Source organism: Stylophora pistillata, chromosome 12 (assembly GCF_964205215.1).
Source record: "Stylophora pistillata chromosome 12, jaStyPist1.2, whole genome shotgun sequence".
NCBI lineage: Eukaryota > Metazoa > Cnidaria > Anthozoa > Scleractinia > Pocilloporidae > Stylophora > Stylophora pistillata.
The window spans coordinates 23439452-23460033 of NC_142530.1; the positions used below are offsets into that span (position 1 = coordinate 23439452).

General features: G+C 38.7%; 2 protein-coding genes and 1 pseudogene across 6 annotated transcripts in view; 2 read left to right on the forward strand and 1 right to left on the reverse strand.

The window, feature by feature from the left end:
• Nucleotides 1-20385, reverse strand: part of LOC111346044 (THO complex subunit 1) — a 103314-nt gene extending 82929 nt beyond the window's left edge. The window contains exons 1-6 of one of the 2 annotated variants that reach the window (XM_088740449.1): nucleotides 20187-20385; nucleotides 18656-18797; nucleotides 17440-17517; nucleotides 16825-16950; nucleotides 11571-11682; nucleotides 10617-11167 (exon numbers count right to left, since the gene is read on the reverse strand). In XM_088740449.1, the coding sequence (XP_088596575.1) occupies nucleotides 10926-11167; nucleotides 11571-11682; nucleotides 16825-16950; nucleotides 17440-17517; nucleotides 18656-18685 (588 nt within the window). In that variant the 5' untranslated portion in view covers nucleotides 18686-18797; nucleotides 20187-20385 and the 3' untranslated portion in view covers nucleotides 10617-10925. Of the gene's footprint in view, nucleotides 1-10616; nucleotides 11168-11570; nucleotides 11683-16824; nucleotides 16951-17439; nucleotides 17518-18655; nucleotides 18798-20186 lie in introns of those variants that run through there. The other variant, XM_088740450.1, reaches the window with a different exon arrangement.
• On the forward strand, nucleotides 135-10858 carry LOC148719340 (uncharacterized; annotated as a pseudogene). Its single transcript, XR_015993774.1, has 6 exons — nucleotides 135-1132; nucleotides 1352-1455; nucleotides 9251-9366; nucleotides 9538-9582; nucleotides 9819-9914; nucleotides 10412-10858. The product of XR_015993774.1 is annotated as an uncharacterized LOC148719340 (transcript).
• LOC148719341 (uncharacterized) lies at nucleotides 1873-8225 on the forward strand. Of its 3 annotated transcripts, none has more exons than XM_088740453.1 (4): nucleotides 1873-2447; nucleotides 3128-3255; nucleotides 3543-3619; nucleotides 3900-8225. In XM_088740453.1, exons 2-4 carry the CDS (start codon nucleotides 3154-3156, stop codon nucleotides 4048-4050), a joined length of 330 nt encoding a protein of 109 aa, XP_088596579.1. In that variant the 5' UTR covers nucleotides 1873-2447; nucleotides 3128-3153; the 3' UTR covers nucleotides 4051-8225. The 3 variants fall into 3 exon arrangements, with proteins under 3 accessions (XP_088596579.1, XP_088596578.1, XP_088596580.1); XM_088740452.1 differs by having other exon boundaries at nucleotides 1883-2547; XM_088740454.1 differs by lacking the exon at nucleotides 1873-2447 and adding an exon at nucleotides 2554-2901.
• Nucleotides 20386-20582: the final 197 nt, after the last annotated feature.

Consider the following 20582-nt stretch of genomic DNA (forward strand, 5'->3'; position numbering starts at 1 on the left):
AAACTAAATGTCGTTTTCAATTTCAGAAAATACACATTTCCTAAATGTGATTACATCACAAGCCGAAAATTTGACCTTAACAAGTGACTAAGTCGGCTAAACGTCACGGCCTGTTCACCAATACTGAAATTAAACCCGAAGGCGCGCTATAAAAGGGCATTAGCTCCTCCCCCTAATTTTGAATTCACCCCAAAAAAATAAAGATGGCGGACGATGAGGAGAGCCGCAACGAACACTTAGTATTTGTTATACTTGTCAAAAGCAATAAAACATACCCAGAAATGGTCGCAAATATCAGTAGAGTTATTTTTCTGTGAGTAGTTTTGTTTGGAGTACAATATTTCCTCGTTTCGTGTAAAAAACTTGCGTTGTTACAGTCAAATTCAAATCGCCCGTCATTTGCATTTTGAGCCTCCCCTACCCAACAGGCTGTCCGTGGGGCTATCTTTGTCTATTGTGAGTCTTCATTTCACCGGTACAGTGGCAAGCAGTGTTCCAGTGAATTTATGCGCCAATATGCGATATATTCGAGGCTCGTCGAGCAGTAACGCCAACGAAAAAATCGTCACTTCGCTTCGGAGTTGTCTAAGAGAATTTCTCTCAGTGTGAGACCTCTTGTTGAGGTTATTCTACGATTCGACTCGAAAAATGGACAGCTTTCCCCCTCCAGATAAAAAGAAACGTACAAAAATCAACAAACGTGCAAATGAACGGCGAGATCCAGCGGAACGAAACCCATTTTCAGTCTGACAATTGAAGTAAAAAAGGATCAGCAAAGTCGTTTGGAAGCTATCAAACAGAGGATAAGCAACGCTAAATCGGCCCTTGGTATAGGTAGACAGACCTCTACCACGCAAAATACTGATTTAATGAAAAGACTTCTCTCGTATTTTGAAATGATTTGTTCATCAGCTGTGGAAAGTAGCTCTTCATCCATCACCAAGACTGATGTGCTCGAAGGGCCGAGAATCCATTGTGTGAATTTTGTGGCGAAGATTACAAATAGGCTTCAGCTACTTTTTCAAGTCAAGGGTACGTTTGTAAGATTGAAGTTCCCTGTGTGTAATGACTCAGTTACTTGGCTCAGTTCTGGAGTTTTGGGACACCCTGCAAAGTACTACGCCAATGTTAGGTGAGTATAATATGTACATGACCTACTTTGCAAGTAAGCATTATCGAAGAAAAATATCCCAGGAAAGTTTGTCACATATATGTATGATGAGTTTTCATGTACAAGTATATCCTCTTCGATTATGTAAATTATGGCTTTCCATTCTGTTCTCCCATGTTTTGTTTCTTGTAATAAATCTGTATGCTCAGGCGAGTGATACTAAAAAATATATATTTGCAGAATGGTTCCTGCATTCACATGTACTGGACTTACTGAAACTCAGTATCATGGTTTTACTGAGGCCACTGGCATTGGCTGTGTGATGGACAAAACAATAGACACAAGTATGTGGTTTTTAATGTATACACTGTTGTACACTATCTTTACTTTTTCTAGGATGTGATCCTCCCTGAGTTTTAACAGCAGTGTTGTGAAGTCTGTAATAAACTTTATTACAAGACTCAGGCAGCCAGAGGGCCAGTATCTAAAATCAACCAATTAAAATGCTCTATTGCCGGTCCAATATTCTCTAAGTATTGGACTGGGCATTGTCCTGAATGATCCTGCACTTGTGAAAAAGCTTTCTTCAGTCATATGATAATTCTCTTATTAACCAAGTTTGCTCGGGACTATACTAGGAGAATATCGGCCCTCGGTCTTTTTTTGTACGGACTTCCCTGCACTCGGTCCATACTGTCAAGACCTCGGGCCAATATTCTCCCAGTACGGCCCTCGCACTTGGTTAACAAGATATATATCATGCATCACGAGCCACAGGTAAACGGAAGTTCAAATATTCGAAAAGGCTGGTTGCTATGGAGTGACGTCATAAACCGGATAAGTTTCCATCATCGCCTTGACAGCCTTTTTCGATAATTGCTCGCAGTAATCTGAGTAGTTGCTTGAATTTGTACAATCTCTGTTCCTGCTGGGTACAATGAAGCCTTTTTTTTATTAGGGGCTGGATCGGCCTATTGACATTTGGAGATTGGATTTCATATTAATATGCGTAAACAAAAGCGGGAATGTTTAGTTTCCCGCGGTCGAGTGCAGTTATGGATCCCTTGAAACTTCGAAGGGTTGAATTGCTTCATTCTCCACCAGATGAGTCAAGGGAATGGTTTATCTTAAATTTCAAGAAATGTGGCATAAGAGTCAGCAAGTTTTTTGAAGTAGCCTGTTGGTGGCACATTTTCCAAGCGTTTTGTACGGTCCAGCTTTAAAAAATGGCGGAAGCTTGGATGACCGATATGTTCAGAACAACAAAGTGGCCATCGCCTCTCTATTTGGAGTTGTTTCTACCATCTTCCGGCAGAAATTCGAAGAAGGAGAAGTGGTGAGATATCTTTGGTTGATCGATAAAATAAATTCTTGATCCTGGATCAAGAAAAGCTTGGCAAACGTTACTTAGCATTTTCAAGCTAAGACGAACCGGGGTAAGTCATAACGTTTATATTTTTATTAAGATTGGAAAAAGTGAGTTTGCTGTCTTATGTTTTGTTGTGAATGCTGGTTTCACGGTGTATCAGAACTCATCTCTGCTTGGCAGGAAAATCACATAATTGGCTGAGTTTGATTTTACGCTGAGCCTCTAAGTCTTCTAGCTATGATCACTTTTTATGGCTACTTTAGGAGAAATTTCGGGTTTGTTTCCTTGATAGGGTCTTGACAGTATTATAATTTATTTCATTTCTATTTTTCTACGACAAAAGATTTAAATCGCCAGAGGGATGCCATTGAGAAAACTGGAATAGTAGTTAATGGAAGATGCTTTAAAGTTAAATTTCCAGGTTATTTGTGTGTGCCAATCTTGACTCTTTATATTTTTTTTATCTTATTATTTTTTATTTTTGCAATGTTTTTATGTTACATGTCTAGCTACGTGATAGTAATTATTGAATCCATTTTATGCTTGGCAGTGTTAGAAAATATCTGGGAAAGTATAATATTTGAGATATTTGGTGTAGCTATTTTAACTTCAACCTCTTGTTATCTTCTTGTCTTTTTTCATGACAGTTACTCTTGATTACAAAACACTGATAATGCTGCTCAAGCAAAGAGCTGGTGATGCCAAAAAATATATCAATGAACTTTGCAAGCAACGATTGGACACAGAATGCTGTGTATTCTGCAAAGTTATTAAGGTAGGTTATACCTGCAATGCTAAATGACATGCATCATAGTGGAATTATACAATAACACAAAACATATTCAGCCTACTGGTATTTGTTCTGCAATTTATTTATAATCAATTAGTGAGAGCTTTCTTGGCTTTCTTGACTTTACAGAGAGGCAGATGAAAGGTGTCCATAAAAGTGAACATATTTTATCTGTGGTGAACAGTGATTATATATCTACCATTAGTAGTGAACATTATATGACTTTAGCTCAGTTAATTCATTATTGAGTGATACATGCAATTTATTTGTAGGAATGTGCCTCTCCTGATGTTCCTTTTGGGGAAGCCTTTGCTGAGTGTTTCCTAAAGAGCAAAGCAAATATTGGGGGGTAGGTACAACTCTGCATTTCTGCATTGACATGCATAAAAAGTTCCAGCTTGCAGTATGGTATTTCACTTTCTATTGGAATACATGTCTTTAAATCTCACTTGGGATACTTAGTTTGATGAACAGTTGGCATACTGCCGACCGACAGTTGGCCGACAGTTGGCCGACAGACTTTTAGGGGAGCTGGTCTTCACTTTTACCCAGTTACCAGCAAAAATATGGTAAGCTTGGATTATAAAGGTGGAAACTTTATTCACTGTTTTTTTTTCTGTCTGTTTCAGATGGAAGGGGTTAAGAGATGACTTGCTCTTTCTCCTTGAAGAGGAGCCATGTGATGTTAATTTATGTGTTCTGCCTGCAGTGTATGACATTTTAATTTTTAATTTCTGTGCACCCATTGAAGTAAGGCATAGTCAACATTGTATCATTTAAAAAAATCTATTTTCTTGAAGTCTTATCCTGTAACAATATTATTTTGTTTAGTGTTGCCTGGTCACTTCTGAGATATTTATTTATTTGTCATATTTCTAAGATTTATATGGCATTCAGCGTAATGCCTGAGAGCTTCTGGGATATAACAAACTTAGTTTTTCATTCACTGTTAATAGAGGGAAATTATGTCTTTCCTTTCTGGTTCACCCAGGCTGAAGTCCTTCATTCAGAGTAATGCCTGAGCAATTCTGGGATATATATCATACCTAGCTTTTCATTAATGGTCAATATAGGGAAGTGTTGTCTATCCTTTCTGGTTCACACAGGCTGAAGTCCAGGCATTCAGAGTAATACCAGAGCACTTCTGGGATTTATAACATACTTAGCTTTTCATTCATGGTCAATATTGGGAAGTGTTGTCTATCCTTTCTGGTTCACCCAGGCTGAAGTCCTTGCATTCAGTGTAATGCCTGAGCACTTCTGGGATATATAACATACATAGCTTTTCATTCATGGTCAATATAGGGAAGTGTTGTGTATCCTTTCTGGTCCACCCAGGCTGAAGTCCTGGCATTCAGTGTAATGCCTGAGCGCTTCTGGGATATATAACTTACATAGCTTTTCATTCATGGTCAATATAGGGAAGTGTTGTCTATCCTTTCTGGTTCACCCAGGCTGAAGTCCTGGCATTGACTGTAATGCCTGAGCACTTCTGGGATATATAACAAAGTTTCACATAGTTTCATATATAACAAAGTTTCAACATACTGAGCTTTTTATTCATGGTCAATATAGGGAAGTGTTGTCTATCCTTTCTGGTTCACCCAGGCTGAAGTCCTGGCATTCAGAGTAATGCCTGAGCGCTTCTGGGATATATAACATACTTAGCTTTTCATTCATTGTCAATATAGGGAAGTGTTGTCTATCCTTTCTGGTCCACCCAGGCTGAAGTCCTGGCATTCAGTGTAATGCCTGAGTGCTTCTGGGATATACAACATACATAGCTTTTCATTCATGGTCAATATAGGGAAGTGTTGTGTGTCCTTTCTGGTTCACCCAGGCTGAAGTCCTGTTATTCAGTGTAATGGCTGAGCGCTTCTGGGATATATAACTTACATAGCTTTTCATTCATGGTCAATATAGGGAAGTGTTGTCTATCCTTTCTGGTTCACCCAGGCTGAAGTCCTGGCATTCAGAGTAATGCCTGAGCGCTTCTGGGATATATAACATACTTAGCTTTTCATTCATTGTCAATATAGGGAAGTGTTGTCTATCCTTTCTGGTCCACCCAGGCTGAAGTCCTGGCATTCAGTGTAATGCCTGAGTGCTTCTGGGATATACAACATACATAGCTTTTCATTCATGGTCAATATAGGGAAGTGTTGTGTGTCCTTTCTGGTTCACCCAGGCTGAAGTCCTGTTATTCAGTGTAATGGCTGAGCGCTTCTGGGATATATAACTTACATAGCTTTTCATTCATGGTCAATATAGGGAAGTGTTGTCTATCCTTTCTGGTTCACCCAGGCTGAAGTCCTGGCATTCAGAGTAATGCCTGAGCGCTTCTGGGATATATAACATACTTAGCTTTTCATTCATTGTCAATATAGGGAAGTGTTGTCTATCCTTTCTGGTCCACCCAGGCTGAAGTCCTGGCATTCAGTGTAATGCCTGAGTGCTTCTGGGATATACAACATACATAGCTTTTCATTCATGGTCAATATAGGGAAGTGTTGTGTGTCCTTTCTGGTTCACCCAGGCTGAAGTCCTGTTATTCAGTGTAATGCCTGAGCGCTTCTGGGATATATAACTTACATAGCTTTTCATTCATGGTCAATATAGGGAAGTGTTGTCTATCCTTTCTGGTTCACCCAGGCTGAAGTCCTGGCCTTGACTGTAATGCCTGAGCACTTCTGGGATATATAACAAAGTTTCACATAGCTTTTCATTCATGGTCAATATAGGGAAGTGTTGTCTATCCTTTCTGGTTCACCCAGGCTGAAGTCCTGGCATTCAGTGTAATGCCTGAGCACTTCTGGGATATACAACATACTGAGCTTTTTATTCATGGTCAATATAGGGAAGTGTTGTCTATCCTTTCTGGTTCACCCAGGCTGAAGTCCTGGCATTCAGAGTAATGCCTGAGCGCTTCTGGGATATATAACATACTTAGCTTTTCATTCATTGTCAATATAGGGAAGTGTTGTCTATCCTTTCTGGTCCACCCATATTGAAGTCCTGGCATTCAGTGTAATGCCTGAGCGCTTCTGGGATATACAAGATACTTAGCTTTTCATTCATGGTCAATATAGGGAAGTTTTGTGTATCCTTTCTGGTTCACCCAGGCTGAAGTCCTGGCATTCAGTGTAATGCCTGAGCGCTTCTGGGATATACAACATACTTTAAGTTTTTTCATTCATGGTCAATACGGGAAAGTGTTGTTTATCTTTTCTGGTTCACCCAGGCTTAATGGAAGTTCTGCTATTCACAGTAATCCCTTAGTGCTTCTGGGAGACCTAACATTCTTATTTTCTTTGACATTCACAGGTTAATCAAGGGAAGTGTTGTCTATCGGCCTTACTGGTTCACCCAGGCTGAAGTCCTGGCATTCAGTTTAATGCCTGAGCGCCTCTGAGATATTTGACTTACTTAGCTTTTCATTGATGGTTAATATAGGGAAGTATTGTCTATCCTTTCTGGTTCACCCAGGCTGAAGTCCTGGCATTCAGTGTAATGCCTGAGCGCTTCTGGGATATACAACATACTTTAAGTTTTTCATTCATGGTCAATACGGGGAAGTGTTGTTTATCTTTTCTGGTTCACCCAGGCTGAACGGAAGTTCTGCTATTCACAGTAATCCCTTAGTGCTTCTGGGATACCTAACATTCTTTTTTTCTTTGACATTCACAGGTTAATCTAGGGAAGTGTTGTCTATTGGCCTTACTGGTTCACCCAGGCTGAAGTCCTGGCATTCAGTTTAATGCCTGAGCGCCTCTGAGATATTTGACTTACTTAGCTTTTCATTGATGGTTAATATAGGGAAGTATTGTCTATCCTTTCTGGTTCACCCAGGCTGAAGTTCTGGCATTCAGAGTAATGCCTGAGGTTTTCTGGCATATATAATGTGAAGAAATTCTTGTGACGCAAACTTTTCTGTTGTTTGAGCTCTTCACCTATATCTACAGCAGAGCGACAGGAATAAATAGTCGTTTGAGACAAAAATTTGAAAAACAGCTTCATTTACTGTTAAAAGTCGCCCTGCAAATCGCGACGGGAAGAGAACATCAAAACAAAAAAAGCTGCCAAAAAAACTCAATAAATAACACAAGGCAAAACACTGCTGGTACATTTCTTTGCGAAGCTAGATCGTGAACTCTCTGATGCGACGTTTTTGTAGGGCGTAAACACACGACGACGATTGATTTCCTGACAAACTGGGTAATATGAGATAATATAAAGTATGAAACAACACGAAGTAACGCGCACAGCCTCAAGTGATCGATATACCGTATTTCCTTGAATAAGTGCCCACCCCTTGGCCATTCAAACTTGTAACTCTGAATAAGCGCGACACCGGAACCCTTTCTTTTTCAGCTTTCATAACATTTTAAACTTTTACTACCTTAGATCAATATGTTGGGAGAGACTCTTGCTTTAAGAGTTATATTACGCCGATGTATTATCTTTCCTTTTTATATGGCTGGCTTCGTAAGCGGTGCAAGATGCAGCGAATTCTGTGAGCTGATTGGCTATTAACCCTTGCTTATTTTTCGTTTTCTGCGGTGGCCAGCGTTGCAGCCATTTTGTCTTTGTGTAACCTGCAGGCAAGCTCTCGCTTGGCTCTTATCGCTTGGCTCAGGTTTGAGTTTTCCTGCTTGGTCAATAACGCATTACTGGATCTACCGCGCTCTATGTTAATTTCCAAACCACTCTAGCGCACAGCTCTTGACTCAGTATTTAAAGTTGGTTTTTCGGAAAAAGTCAACGTCCCACCCCTCTCAAGAAGCTTTTAGAATATAAAAATTCAAGGACTTTCTAAGGATTGGTTAAATTCATTGGGGGACTTGCCCTGAAATTAACAGACTTGCAAGACAGTACGAACCCTGTTAAAGTTCAAGGGAGTTTAAACTTGTTCGTAACGTGTCATTAAACGAAAGTTGGTCTTTGTCTGTTTAAAAGCTTTGTCAGCTTGTTCAACATCTATCTTGATTTGAAAACAATTATTATTACCCCCGGTCTCTGTTTATTCACGATTTTAATCATCGTTGCGGAGGAGGTAGCGCAAAGAGATTTTCAACACCAGTGCGTTAATCACATCGTACCTATAATGTCTGTAATCTCTCGCAACTATCGAGAGGATTCCGGCACCAATATAGGTCATATGAAGGCCAGTGACAAAGAATCTTATGTGTACTGCATGAATATCGTTTAAAAAAACTGGAACAGTGTGTAAACTATAAATGCGACATGAAATATCAGTGAGAAAAAGCCGCCATGTATTGTGGACTCTGCGTTAAACAGGAAAAGAAATTATAGGTTGTAATACGCCGAGTTTATTCCCAATAACTGGTAACCGGATGCTCAAAAATTACAGCACCAAGCGTCAGCTGTCAAAGATTCCGAACACAGCGGAAAAAAAGTCGTCGGTTCTGGAATTTACTTTGTTTCCGATCCGAAAACAAAAATCTGGTAAAATTGATTAGAAAACAAAACACTCAAGCCGCCAGTTAAATGTCGTAGTAAATAAGCGTCGCAGCCTATGTCAGTATTAATGAAGTTAACTAAATCCGCAAGCATTGACTAAGAAATGTTTCTTCGACGTGACTGTAACTGCCGCAACACACTCCGGGCGAGCGCTTTGTCTTGTCACTATTTTTAAGCGCCGGTCATGTACACTTTTTTCGGATACGGCTTCTTTAATTACCTTTTCACGCCATAGGATGATGACATGATTGTGTAAAAGTTGACGCCTCTATCAGATTAGGAGCGAAATACGATCAAAAATTTTACCCAAGCAAGCCACTGGTATCCAGCAGAGAATGCGGACTAAAAGTACGGATTCTCTGCTGGATACCTAGACTTTTTTTGGTTGCTAACGGCGTGAGGCTCGTTATGTTTACCCCTATGATCAGTTAGGGTATGACTTAAATCTAGCTTTTACTGTACCTTGCAGCTTATTGAGCTGTATCATTTTGTTTGGCAGTATATAAAGACCAAGGATTTGGATTTAGGTCTGTAGTTCAGGAATTGTGCAACAAGACAGTGGCTGGTGCAAGGGCAGAAGTTAAAGCTACGCAAGGCTATATTGCAAGTGGGGATGTAAGTTGACATGCAACCAGCTACTTGTTCATTGTGTGTGTTCAGTGTTGTTGAAGTTATTTGCAGTGGGCAAAATTTTAAATAACACCTTATGCAGTGCTAGGTCATTTTGTACCTTCATTCAAGTTACCTTCAATGCTCAGTTTCCTTCCATTAATTTTTTATTAACAGATGCCAGACATGACTGCATTCTACAGTGACAGCTATTTCTATGAGGTAAGAAATTCCAAGCGAATGCTAAGCCCCGTGAATTTGATAACTTGTGCCTCACCTTTCTGAGAGCCTGTTTCCACTTCTATCATCTTATAAGTTGTCTCTGTGATTCCCCCCCCCCCCGCCCCCCGCAGCATTTTTAATAAATTGATAGCTCTGTTTCTCCATTTTGGCTGTTATGATGTGGGATTCCTGTCTTACTAAAAACCATAACATATCAAACATACCCTTGCTTTTAGCATACAACTTAACAGAGGTAGCCCATGACTGTGTCAGATCATTGAAAAATTGGTTTGAGCAAAGAGGCATCAAGAATTCCTTTGACACCTGGCATGGTAAGTATGTATAAAAGTTCATATGTCAATGACTGTGGTGCTCTTCATTTTTGTAATAATTTATTTAATCTGTTACCAGCATGTTATCTAATAATCTAAAGGCATCAAACATAAACAAGACTTTTGGTGTTTTTGATCAAAAAAAGTACTAAATCATTCACTCGTGTCATGTCATGCATTGAGTGCACTTTACAATTTACAACACATTGACATTGTTTTCCTCGCTTATAAAGTTGTTATTGTTGCAATCTATCTATGGTCATGATCAATCACAACTTATTATCAAGACTGAATTCATTTGAAATTAGTGTCTCTTTCACATTTGCATCTATTTTTTTCAAGACAGTACTTGTATTTACATGTATATAATAGTGACGATGCTTGTAGGCTTTGCCATATGCCTTGCCTAGTATGTATTTGGCAGCTTCTAGGTTGTTTTGCAGAGGCTCTTAAAGTGTCATGATATAAGGCTACTACTTGTTTGCTTTCCATTTCAGAGATGATGTAGCTTTGGTCTTGGAATGAGTTTATTGATGATCAAGGATGGTTCAATGCAAAGTATTATTTCAGTTGCTTTTCCATTTTCTGTTGAAATGACTCCTTTTTTCAGTTGATGATGCCCATTCAATTCTCTTAAATGATGACGTCATTTTGGATTCATATGCTCAGAAATCTTCGCGACTCAATGACAATTATCATAAATAGCATCTGTGTATAATCTTTATTGAGAGGAAATAAACTACAACCCAATTCCTTTTTTTTTTCTCCTAGTAGGATCACAACCTAAGGTACAAGCAGTGGAAGAAGAATATGGAAAATGCTTATCAATCCCTCAAGATATTGCATAGTGGAGTTCAGAATTAGGGCATACAATGTATTGTGAAACAATATAGCTTCTATTGTATCTTATTGTCATTATACAAAGAAATGTATACTATTTTGGAGGGAAGTGCTGATGGAGTATTGTAATGCTGATTTTATGAACGAAAGTGAGCACAATAGGGCACTCCATCAGGATTTGGCCACCGTTTCCGAAGATCTTCCACAACACAGACTGGCATGACCTTTCAAACATCTTCCACGTAACATTCCAATGCTTCCTTCCTGGCTATGGTAAATAAGATCGCTCTCTAAACCGTGGCGGTTTAGAATTGTATAAAAACATCTATTGTCGATCTCTTGACTAATGAGCTCGTGCTGCAGCTCGACACATGGTTCCGCTGCACTTTCCCTGGCTTCCTTGTCTTCGGAAACTGTCAAAGAAAGCAAAATTAGAATGATGCATGAGAACATAACCTGTTTTGAACTGGTAAAGCGCTGTAAGGACATCGTTCGAGAACGTTGCAAATGGCGGGTAAAAATATGTTTCGGCAAATTTAAAAGCCCAAGATAAGATTTTGTAGCAAGCAGAAAAGGGCATACAATTTAGATTAAAAAGCATGACCCAAAATATGGCCTTGAAATATTTATCCGTTTTGCGAGTTCCCGATCATTGGAAACAGCACATTGAATATTTATGCTTCACGGTCTGACGGTATTATATAAGTACCCCCTCGGATCGGACTTGACATTACATTGGCATAGACATTGCGAATTGTGGAATAATATCAGTTTGTGATCTCGTTGTAAATATGATTCGTTGAAGAGCCAACTTACCTGGCGTTGATTTTTTCTTTCGTGGTACCTCTACTCGAACGATCTCCCCGTTGTACACGGTAGGCCAACCGTTCAGCTCCTCGATTAAACTTTCGTCTAATAAAATTTTAATCTGTGAAGTACTACTTGGTGTTAGATAAAGATATTCAAATTCTAGGGCAAGTAAAGACAGGAAAGGCACAGCAATTCTCGTATACCTTTCCTTTCGAGTGTTCAAATCGGCCGCCATTTTAAATTTGACCCGCGCACGTCAACGGTGAGTGACAAATGAGCCTAGGTCTCCCCAGGGAAGACTTCCTTATATAGCGCGCCTTCGTGTTTAAGACAGTTTTGAATGGAAAAAACTCTTCGGGAATTTTTCAAACTTTCAAATGATCAGATGCTTAAAGAACATATAGAAATACACATTACTCAGACTCGACCAGGTTCGAGTGTAAAAGCTACTATAAATGCCAAATTATCTCAGTGGGCATCAGTATAAACAATGTCTAATTTATGGGGTTTTTCGATAATTGAAAATTCCGACACGCTTACATGCCCCTTTTACATGGAACGAGACAATTTACGCCTCTATCACTTAAAAAAGCAAGACCAAGCTTGTCCAAAAGTTTTCTTGCAGATGCTCGATAGAAAATTTTTGAATGGCAGTTTTCTCTAGGAAGACAAGCAATACCGTGCAATACCGGCTGGTGATAAGTGCGCTTTGAAATCTACTCGCTTTATGCTTTTATGAATAAAACGTTTCTACCGTGAATCCTTCTCTCAATTCTGCATAATTAGTATTTCAGAATGATTTGAACACTTATTAACCCGACAGTGAACCAATCTAAAAGTACTAATAGCGAACTACAGAATCAGTTGCAATCCAAGCTAAAGCTGCTGTAAACAATGATACCAACTAGAGGCTGTCATGCATTCACAACAGATACAGTTTTCATATTTGTCTCATAAATATCACATGATGAAAATCCAAGGAGATTGATTCTTGATTGATGAAGCGAGAAATATTTACAAAATAGAAATTAGAGCATAATAAGGGATTGTTTATTCTTATTCGTGTAAAAACTGTAATTGTTTATGTCTACTAATTTTGAGCTATTGGGAATGCGGAAGCGAAGGCTCCTTATCAATCTTGTCACTCTGTCGTATGTGCGAAAGAGGATTCCGCCATCATTGAACACCAGTAGTCAATGGGTTCGTTAGAAGCGACTAAAGAAGAAACCTAAAGGGTTACAATCAACGTAAAGCTACAAAGGAGCTATAAGTATTACTTAACTAGGTCGAAGGTACAAATTAGATGTATCGTCGTCGGTGGGGCGATATTGTAGCAGTCAATAATTGACCACTGTCCTAACTACTAGCACTCGAGGCAATTCATCGTTCATCAAAACACATTTTCGAATGACATCTCGTCCCAAGTATGTGCAACGTAGCTGATATTTCTGCAAACACGGGAACAAAACCGGCATTGAAAAGCCGAGCGTACCATCCTGAATGCCTTAGTTACGCCGACACGTTAAGATACATACATTTGAAGCTGATCCGTGATAAACAACTGAGCTTGTCTGAGGTGAAGGTGTCAACTGAAACATCTTCAAAGTAGATATTTTTTTGCCTTCTTATAAAACGCCCAAATTACTTCCAAAACGTTTTTCTAAACAAAGAAACACGAACGGATCTCACTAGTCGAAGCTATCCGCCTCAGTGATATGTATCACCACGAATCACTCCACAGTCTCGCTTTTCAGCGTCATTTCCACGCGACCTTGTAACCTTTAATCAGCAACGTAAACCAATGAAGAGGATAGCAGATCAAATAGCAGATTACTGCACAAAAAGACTTCTTTGTTACGTCACCTAAATACTCCTCTTAATCATTTGTATATGTCACAGATTCCTAACTTGAGGAATACAATAAAGTGAGTCGATCTCTTACGGTTTATGGATTATTACAGGTTACTAATAAAGGCTGCAATTGTCATTGTAAATCGATTTACATTGAGTTGACATGAGAAGAAATAACATTTGAAGTTCAAGTCGGTTGATGTATGTGGTACCATGAAACCCGTGACAAGCATCCTCCAACAAAACAAGTCAGTTATTGGAGTGAGTTTGATTGAATTATTTTGTATAGTAGGTTTGACGTCTTTCCTACAAGTTTGCCTTGGGTTCAGAGCGCAAAAGTCGTTGTCATAAATTGACGAAGAGCTAATACTCGAAATATTGGCTTTATAATCTCTTTACCGAGGCCTATTCACATTAACAACTTAATTGATAAAACCAAATTGCAAAATGTTACACCGAGGTAGCGTCGTAGTTTGTTAAAATCTTTGGGAAAAATATGCCAAACTTTTTTTAGAGGGACTCAATGGAACCTTAGAGTCAAATCATCAAAGATGTCTGCTCTTTTGATCCTAAAATCAAATCAAAACAAAATATTTGTCTCTAGAATTGCTTTTATATTTTATCATTAGCTGACATATAATTTTTTGAAGTGAATCATTGATATCTTGAAGCTTATTAATTAAGATCTCTGAGGTCCTGGGGTTGAGACTAAAGTTTTACAGCATATATGCTTCATCTATATCGATATCTATTATATGTTCCTCAAATGCTTTTAGAGAATATCGCAAACTGATACAGCATTGTTTAAATTGATTCAATACAAACCTTGGATTCTAAAAATCAAAGCTGTCGGAGCTCTTTAAGCTTAAACGTCGTAAGATTGAACTGTGTGCTCAAATAAGGGTACATGTATTTGTTTCTTGTTTCGTTTTTGAAATTCAACATCAACTGATATAATGCTTGTTTAACGCAATTAAGTCAAAATTTTAGAGTCTAATATACCATCATTAAGGACGTTAGAAAATTTAAGCCTAAGGTCAAATTTTAGCAGTATGCTTCATAGGTTGATTTTCGTTTCTTTGATTGCTTATAAAGTTTGTTATCAGCTGATACAAATCTTTTTTTAATTGACTCATCATAGATGTTAGAACTCTAGAAGCTTAAACAACATTGAAAAGTTAGCTCAAAGATACTGATAAAGTGTTTTTTTTTTACGTGATTCCACAAAAATTTGTGCAAAATGTTCAGAAATTAAATGTGTAAGGTAATGAGGCATGAAACCAACTTGCAACAGTTTGCCAAATAAGATGATGTTTTGTACTCAATCGCTTCTTGATTAATTCTCATCCACTGATATGTAATTTTTTGAGCAACTCAACTAAAAACCTTAGAGTCTAATCATCTGAGATGGTAGCTGAGCTCTTGAGGCTGAGACTACATTGAAGCAATGCGCCCCATAACTAGTCTCCTTCGCAGCCGTTGTTTGGGCTCGTCACGGAACGCTCCCTCCCCCACCAACCGGCTGCTTAAACCCGAGCCGCATTCCTTTCCCTTTGTTTAGATTTCACGGTGACTACACGTGATAATGCGCGTTTGCACCAATCACACGTCGCCTTCGGTTTCACGATAAAACCAATCAAATTTCAATGACGTAAGTTTCCCGCGTAAATTCATCGGCGCTTTCTGGAGAAGTTGCCAGTCATCTCAAAACTTTCCTATGGATGTAACTCCGAAGAAATTGGTAGAAAGTAGTTCAAGATGCTTCATATGTTCCTCGATTTCACTCACAAAGGATAAAATTTACATTTTCGGTAAAAGTTCATTTGATGTTGCTGAACTAATTCGTTCTTCGCTCACTGTTGACGTGCATCGCTACGCGGAGAACAGCAAATTGTTTATTTGTAGTGACAAATGCTACCAGCTTTTGATAAAGTTTAAGAAGGCATCGGATAAACTGAAAGAAATCAAGAATGAAATAGAAGAGGTCTTCAATACAAGAGAAAAATCCAGGGCAAAGAGACTGCTGCGAACGGACGAGGAGAAATATGTCGGTGAACAAGAGCTCTTTGACAGGACTGTGAACACGACAACACCTATATGATCATACATTTCCAAGACTACGGTTCACCATTAAAGTACCGTCTGTTATGACTACGAATATATTTCTCTGCATAAATCGCAAGATTTTGAACGCAAAACATGAAGTAAAATTAAACTTACGTCTATCACATCTGCTTTGGAAATGCCCTCGAGAATTAAGTGAGAAAACATGCCTATTGTTTACCACTCGACTTAATTGTAAAAGGAAAATATATAAACTTAAATAACATAAGACGAAGGTAAAATGGCACGTTAAGAGAAGTAAGAAATGTTTCTTGACTTACCACTGTCTTATAACATGTGCTTCATCGATAGCCACAGCTCATAACCAAGCACGGTATACATCATTTCCTAGCATCGATCGCCAACGATCATTCCTGAGCCACGCTTCCGGTGAGCCGAAATCTAACGAATATTTTCCATACTCAATACTAGGGCGGTCAATCTCTGCTTGGGAACTAATGTTTACTGCGCTGACTCCAATACTTTGCAGGTAATTGACCTAATCCTCCAGAAGACTTACGAGCGGAGAAACAATAAGAACGATATGCCCAGCAAGATTGCTCATGTGATCGCACACGTGTGGAAGAGCCTGATAAAAGAAACCCTGTAGGCAGGTTTACAAATAAATCTCTTTTTTTCAAAAGAATTTTCTCACTTGCCAGCTTCTGAGGATCACTTAAACTAGGAATTTTGAATTTGGAAGCGGCCGAAACAAAAGCTTCTTCGAGAATTGCCATTTTCTCTGCTCAATGAGCTGCTGATAGAACACGAGTTTTAATTGAACGACTAGTCTTGGCGGGACTTACTCAGAATTATATGAGCAAAATCGTGATTGGCTAAAAACCAGGGAAAGGAATGCGGCTCGGGTTTAAGCAGCCGATTGGTGGGGGAGGGAGCGTTGCGTGACGAGCCCAAACAACAGTTGCGAAGGAGACTACCCCCTAGAGACCTCGCTGCCTATTCATTAAAGATGTTAGAACTCTTGGGGCATACCTATATCGAAAAGCATGCTGAAAAATTGATATTTGTGTCTCAAACTTCTACTTAAGTTTTTAATCAATCTCCATGGATCTTTGAAAGCTCAATTCAGTAAAATTACCTTTGGAGTCTAAGTGTGAAGAAGTTAAGGATTAAACCAAAAAATGCTCCAAAATAGATATTTCTTTGTCTAATTTGGCTTGTATTTAGCCAACTATATAGACGCACAACTCTTTTTGAAGATCTTCGAGCCAAGGGACACTGCGTGAGAACTTTGGCGAACCTCACATCGTAGCGAAAGCACATATCAAGAAACTAGAGAACTTACCTCTTCTAAAGCAAGCAGATGGACAAAGCCTGAGATACAGCCTTTCCGCTCATCAGAGGAAACGGTACTTGATTTAAAAATATTCAGGTGGGAAAGAATTGTTTGATAAGAGTAAGTCCATGTATTCTGGGACAAAAAAAACAGTGGTTATTTTAAAACAATTAAGCCAGGACCATCAGCTTTCAGGTTGATCCAACTTACCATATTTCCTCGAATAAACACCCATACTCAGCTCTTATGAGTGCCCTCCCTTGACTAAGCATTAACTTCACTTTCTTAAATAACAGTGATACAAGGAAAGCTGTTGCTATTGCCACTTAATTCACAACCTTTAAACCTCATCTACAACAGAATCAGTATAGGGTCCAGTTGTTTAAAGCGCTGTTAACGCTATCCAGCGGATAAATCGCTATCCAGCAATTTATCAAGTGGATAGCGCTATCCACCCTTATCACAACCGGGGCCAAGTTTAACATTTCTTAATAAGCATCTTCCTCGATTAAACGCCCTCCTTCCGATCGGCGCCCCCCCCCCCCCCCATCCTTTTTTTTCCCCTTTAAGCCAAAATTTCAATAGCCGCCCGAGATCTTATTCGAGGAAATACAGTATACGTACTTTCTGAAGGGTAAAAAACAATGTTGTGACGCAGTCGTTCCTGCCATTAGAGAAAACGGTGGTTGATTTGAAAGGAATCTGGAAGGAAACAATTGTTTAATAACAGAAAAAAAAATTGATATTATACAAAACCAAGTGTGCTTTGAGCTTTCAATTAAGTTGCAACAGCTTATGTCAAATTAAGCTACAGTACTACAAAGAACATCAGGTTTCACTGTGTATATCGACATAAGCATATCGACATAAGCATATACATATATGTCATGGATAAAAGTACAGCAAGTGAGCTTGATCTTGTAAAAAATTCTTTCTCAAGGCGCGCTTAAAAGATTTTACACGCGGCTGCTTCCTTATTTCACAATTTAAATTGTTCCAGTCCTGTATTGCAGACTCAACAAACGAGCTTCCTCATTCAGTCTTTCTCTTGTATGTGGGCGTAATAAAATTCAAGCTGACAAACCTGGTATTACGTGAATACCGACTGAGAGCTATTCAATTTCAACGAGTCCATAAGATACTCTGGCACTGCGTGTTCAATTCTCTTATACAATATTGCACATTTATTAATACGAGTTTCTGCGTAAAAAGGCAGCTATTTCAATTTGGTGAAAAGCACAACAGAAGAGGCGCGTGGTTCTGCATCGAGTATAATAAACATTCATTCGTTACTTTAGATTGCCAAACAACGATACCACAAATGAAAAGTGGCCTTATAGTAGAATTTTAATAGAGAATCCTCTGCCTCAAAGGGAGACAAGAGAACCTAAATTTTTGATAATCTCCCACTTATAAATATGTTCAGTGTGCTTGAGTGCCGATGGAAATTGCATTGATATTTATGATCAACTCTGTTTATCAATATCGGATTTGCTTTGTTTTTTTTTTTTTTCAGGCAAACGCTGCGCTTCAGAAAAACGATCATAAATTTCATCATCCACCAAATAAGGAAAAATTTACTGATATATAGTTCCCATCTGTAAGTGATCCCACTCAAATAAGGGCCTCTCTTACCCTGTCCCCTGAGGCACGAAGTGGTATCAACATGGTCTCCAAGGATTTTAAACTTTCCGCAAATTTTAACAAAACAAGCAGTGAAGCATAATATTTCAAAATCTAACTTTAATAGCGTAATAAGAATTTCCATTTTAAAACGCTCTTTTAAAAATTACCGATATTTCCCGTTAACTTAAAAAGCAAGTCAATGCGCTTTACCTACCAAAGGCAGACGGCTCGACAAGACTTTCATCTACCTCCACGTCGAGGCTTACCATCCAGCTTTTAAGGAAGTCTTAGAAAATAGACAATCGCTGAGCCAAGGGCCTGCTTCAATTATCAATATTTTGATAATTCACCAGAAACTTTCAAATTAAAAGAAAACACATCCGACGAGTTCAGATCTAGAAGCGATCGCTTCGCCACTAATATTGCATGGAATGCTGGGAAGCAAATCGTCACCCTCTCTGGGGGGGGGGGGTCAAAAGTAAAGAACTGGTTTTTTTAATTTATTCATAGGAAAACGAAAATCGCATCACCTTTTGTATTCGTTTTTCATAGTTAGAAAAAATGTATTGGCAGAGCTGTACTACAGATTGTGACGTGAAAAGCGCTCGGAAGAGCATCTGTATGGTAGAAGTTACGTTGTATCTCCCTACTAATTCATGACCCCCTCCTTTAACGCGATAAACTGAGGAAACGAATTGCAAAGATGCAATCCAAAAAAAGTTTTTGGCAAACTACCATTCATTGCGAAACGACCCACAAGTCTCTCATAAGGTCTTCTGAAAAGGCAAGATGGGTGGCCATGTTGAATGATATTTGTCATTATGTAATCACGACAATTACACGCATGTCCAACGTTAAACCCAGGGTCTAAGTATTTCTAAAAATAAATACTGATAGGTAACACTACTTGAGATGGGATTCTCTAAACATGACCCAAAAAAATACGAAGCCTAGTAAATTTGAAAGTGATTTTAACACGGTTTTTGGACCTTTTGCGATAATCTTATCGTACCAGAAAGAATTAGCCTGGAGCAGAGTTAAGAGCTCTATTGTCATCGATGTTACGTATGATCGCACTCTTTTCACCTTGTGTCTGTAGTTGGAGATTTATGTGATTTGAAAACATTTTTCAAATCTCGGCGTACCCAAGGCTATGCAGTAACGTATTCCAATAAACCCCTTCGACGATGTAAAGTTTTTCAATGTATTTATTTAACTATATAAACAAACAGCTTAACTAACTTAAATTAACAAGCAAACCGCCATATCGCTTGATTAGTCAAGCCTAGTTAAGACGGTAAATCTTTGGAGTTTCGTAAGAATCCGTCGAGAAGAAATAAAAGTATGGAAACCTGTAAATAGCAATTTGTTGTAAGTAAAAAATGCAAGGGAGTAGTCACGAAACAAAGCTCCTCTGATCGAGGGAAACGGCCCGTCACATCTTAGCCATATTCCTCTCAATTTGCGCTTGCGGTTTATGTCTGGTTTATTGAGTTGCAGACCAATATCTCAAACTTGCAAAGCAATTATGAAAGATTAGTGCTAAAGAGTTAATCAGAGTTTGAAAACAGCCGAAAAGATCTTACTAATTCAGTAAAATTTAAAAATTGCTACCGTTGTTCATCGCTGTGCCCTGGTTTAGATTTAACATAATGCATTTGGTTGTTCAATTGTGTTGTTCTGAAACTAAATTATTGCTGCTAGGTAATTATTCCTAATTTCTATGATAACTATCAGAAACTTACCGTGATTACTTTAAGTGGCGACGGATTTTGTGCCACTGACTACAATTTTTCATCTCTACTTTTGCGAGACCTGATTCCTTGAGGTGAAAAGTGAGAAGCAACTCACTCAAACTTTACTAAAAAAAACTTTACTAAAAATATCCTTTCATATAAGTTGCCTCTTGTATGCTCGTATTGTTTTCGTCAAGAGCAGCGTAAGCTTTGACATGCACAACTTACCATTACGACCTGTTGAGAATGTCCCTTTGTGCAATGATTTATTTTACTCCTCACTGTCTAGGTTAATGATGAAAGATTTCAAAATGTCACGTGGAAATCACGCTGAGTGAACACAAACAAGAGTGCCTTAGCTCATCCATAACAGCGGCGAAATAATTTGAAGAAGTACATAACAGC

Bases quoted from the DNA above. Each gene is read 5' to 3' on its own strand.
- LOC148719341 (XM_088740453.1), top strand. From the start codon at position 3,154: ATGCTGCTCAAGCAAAGAGCTGGTGATGCCAAAAAATATATCAATGAA. The intron at 3,256-3,542 runs GTAGGTTATACC...ATTTATTTGTAG, and splicing joins TATTCTGCAAAGTTATTAAG to GAATGTGCCTCTCCTGATGT. The intron at 3,620-3,899 runs GTAGGTACAACT...TGTCTGTTTCAG, and splicing joins AGCAAAGCAAATATTGGGGG to ATGGAAGGGGTTAAGAGATG.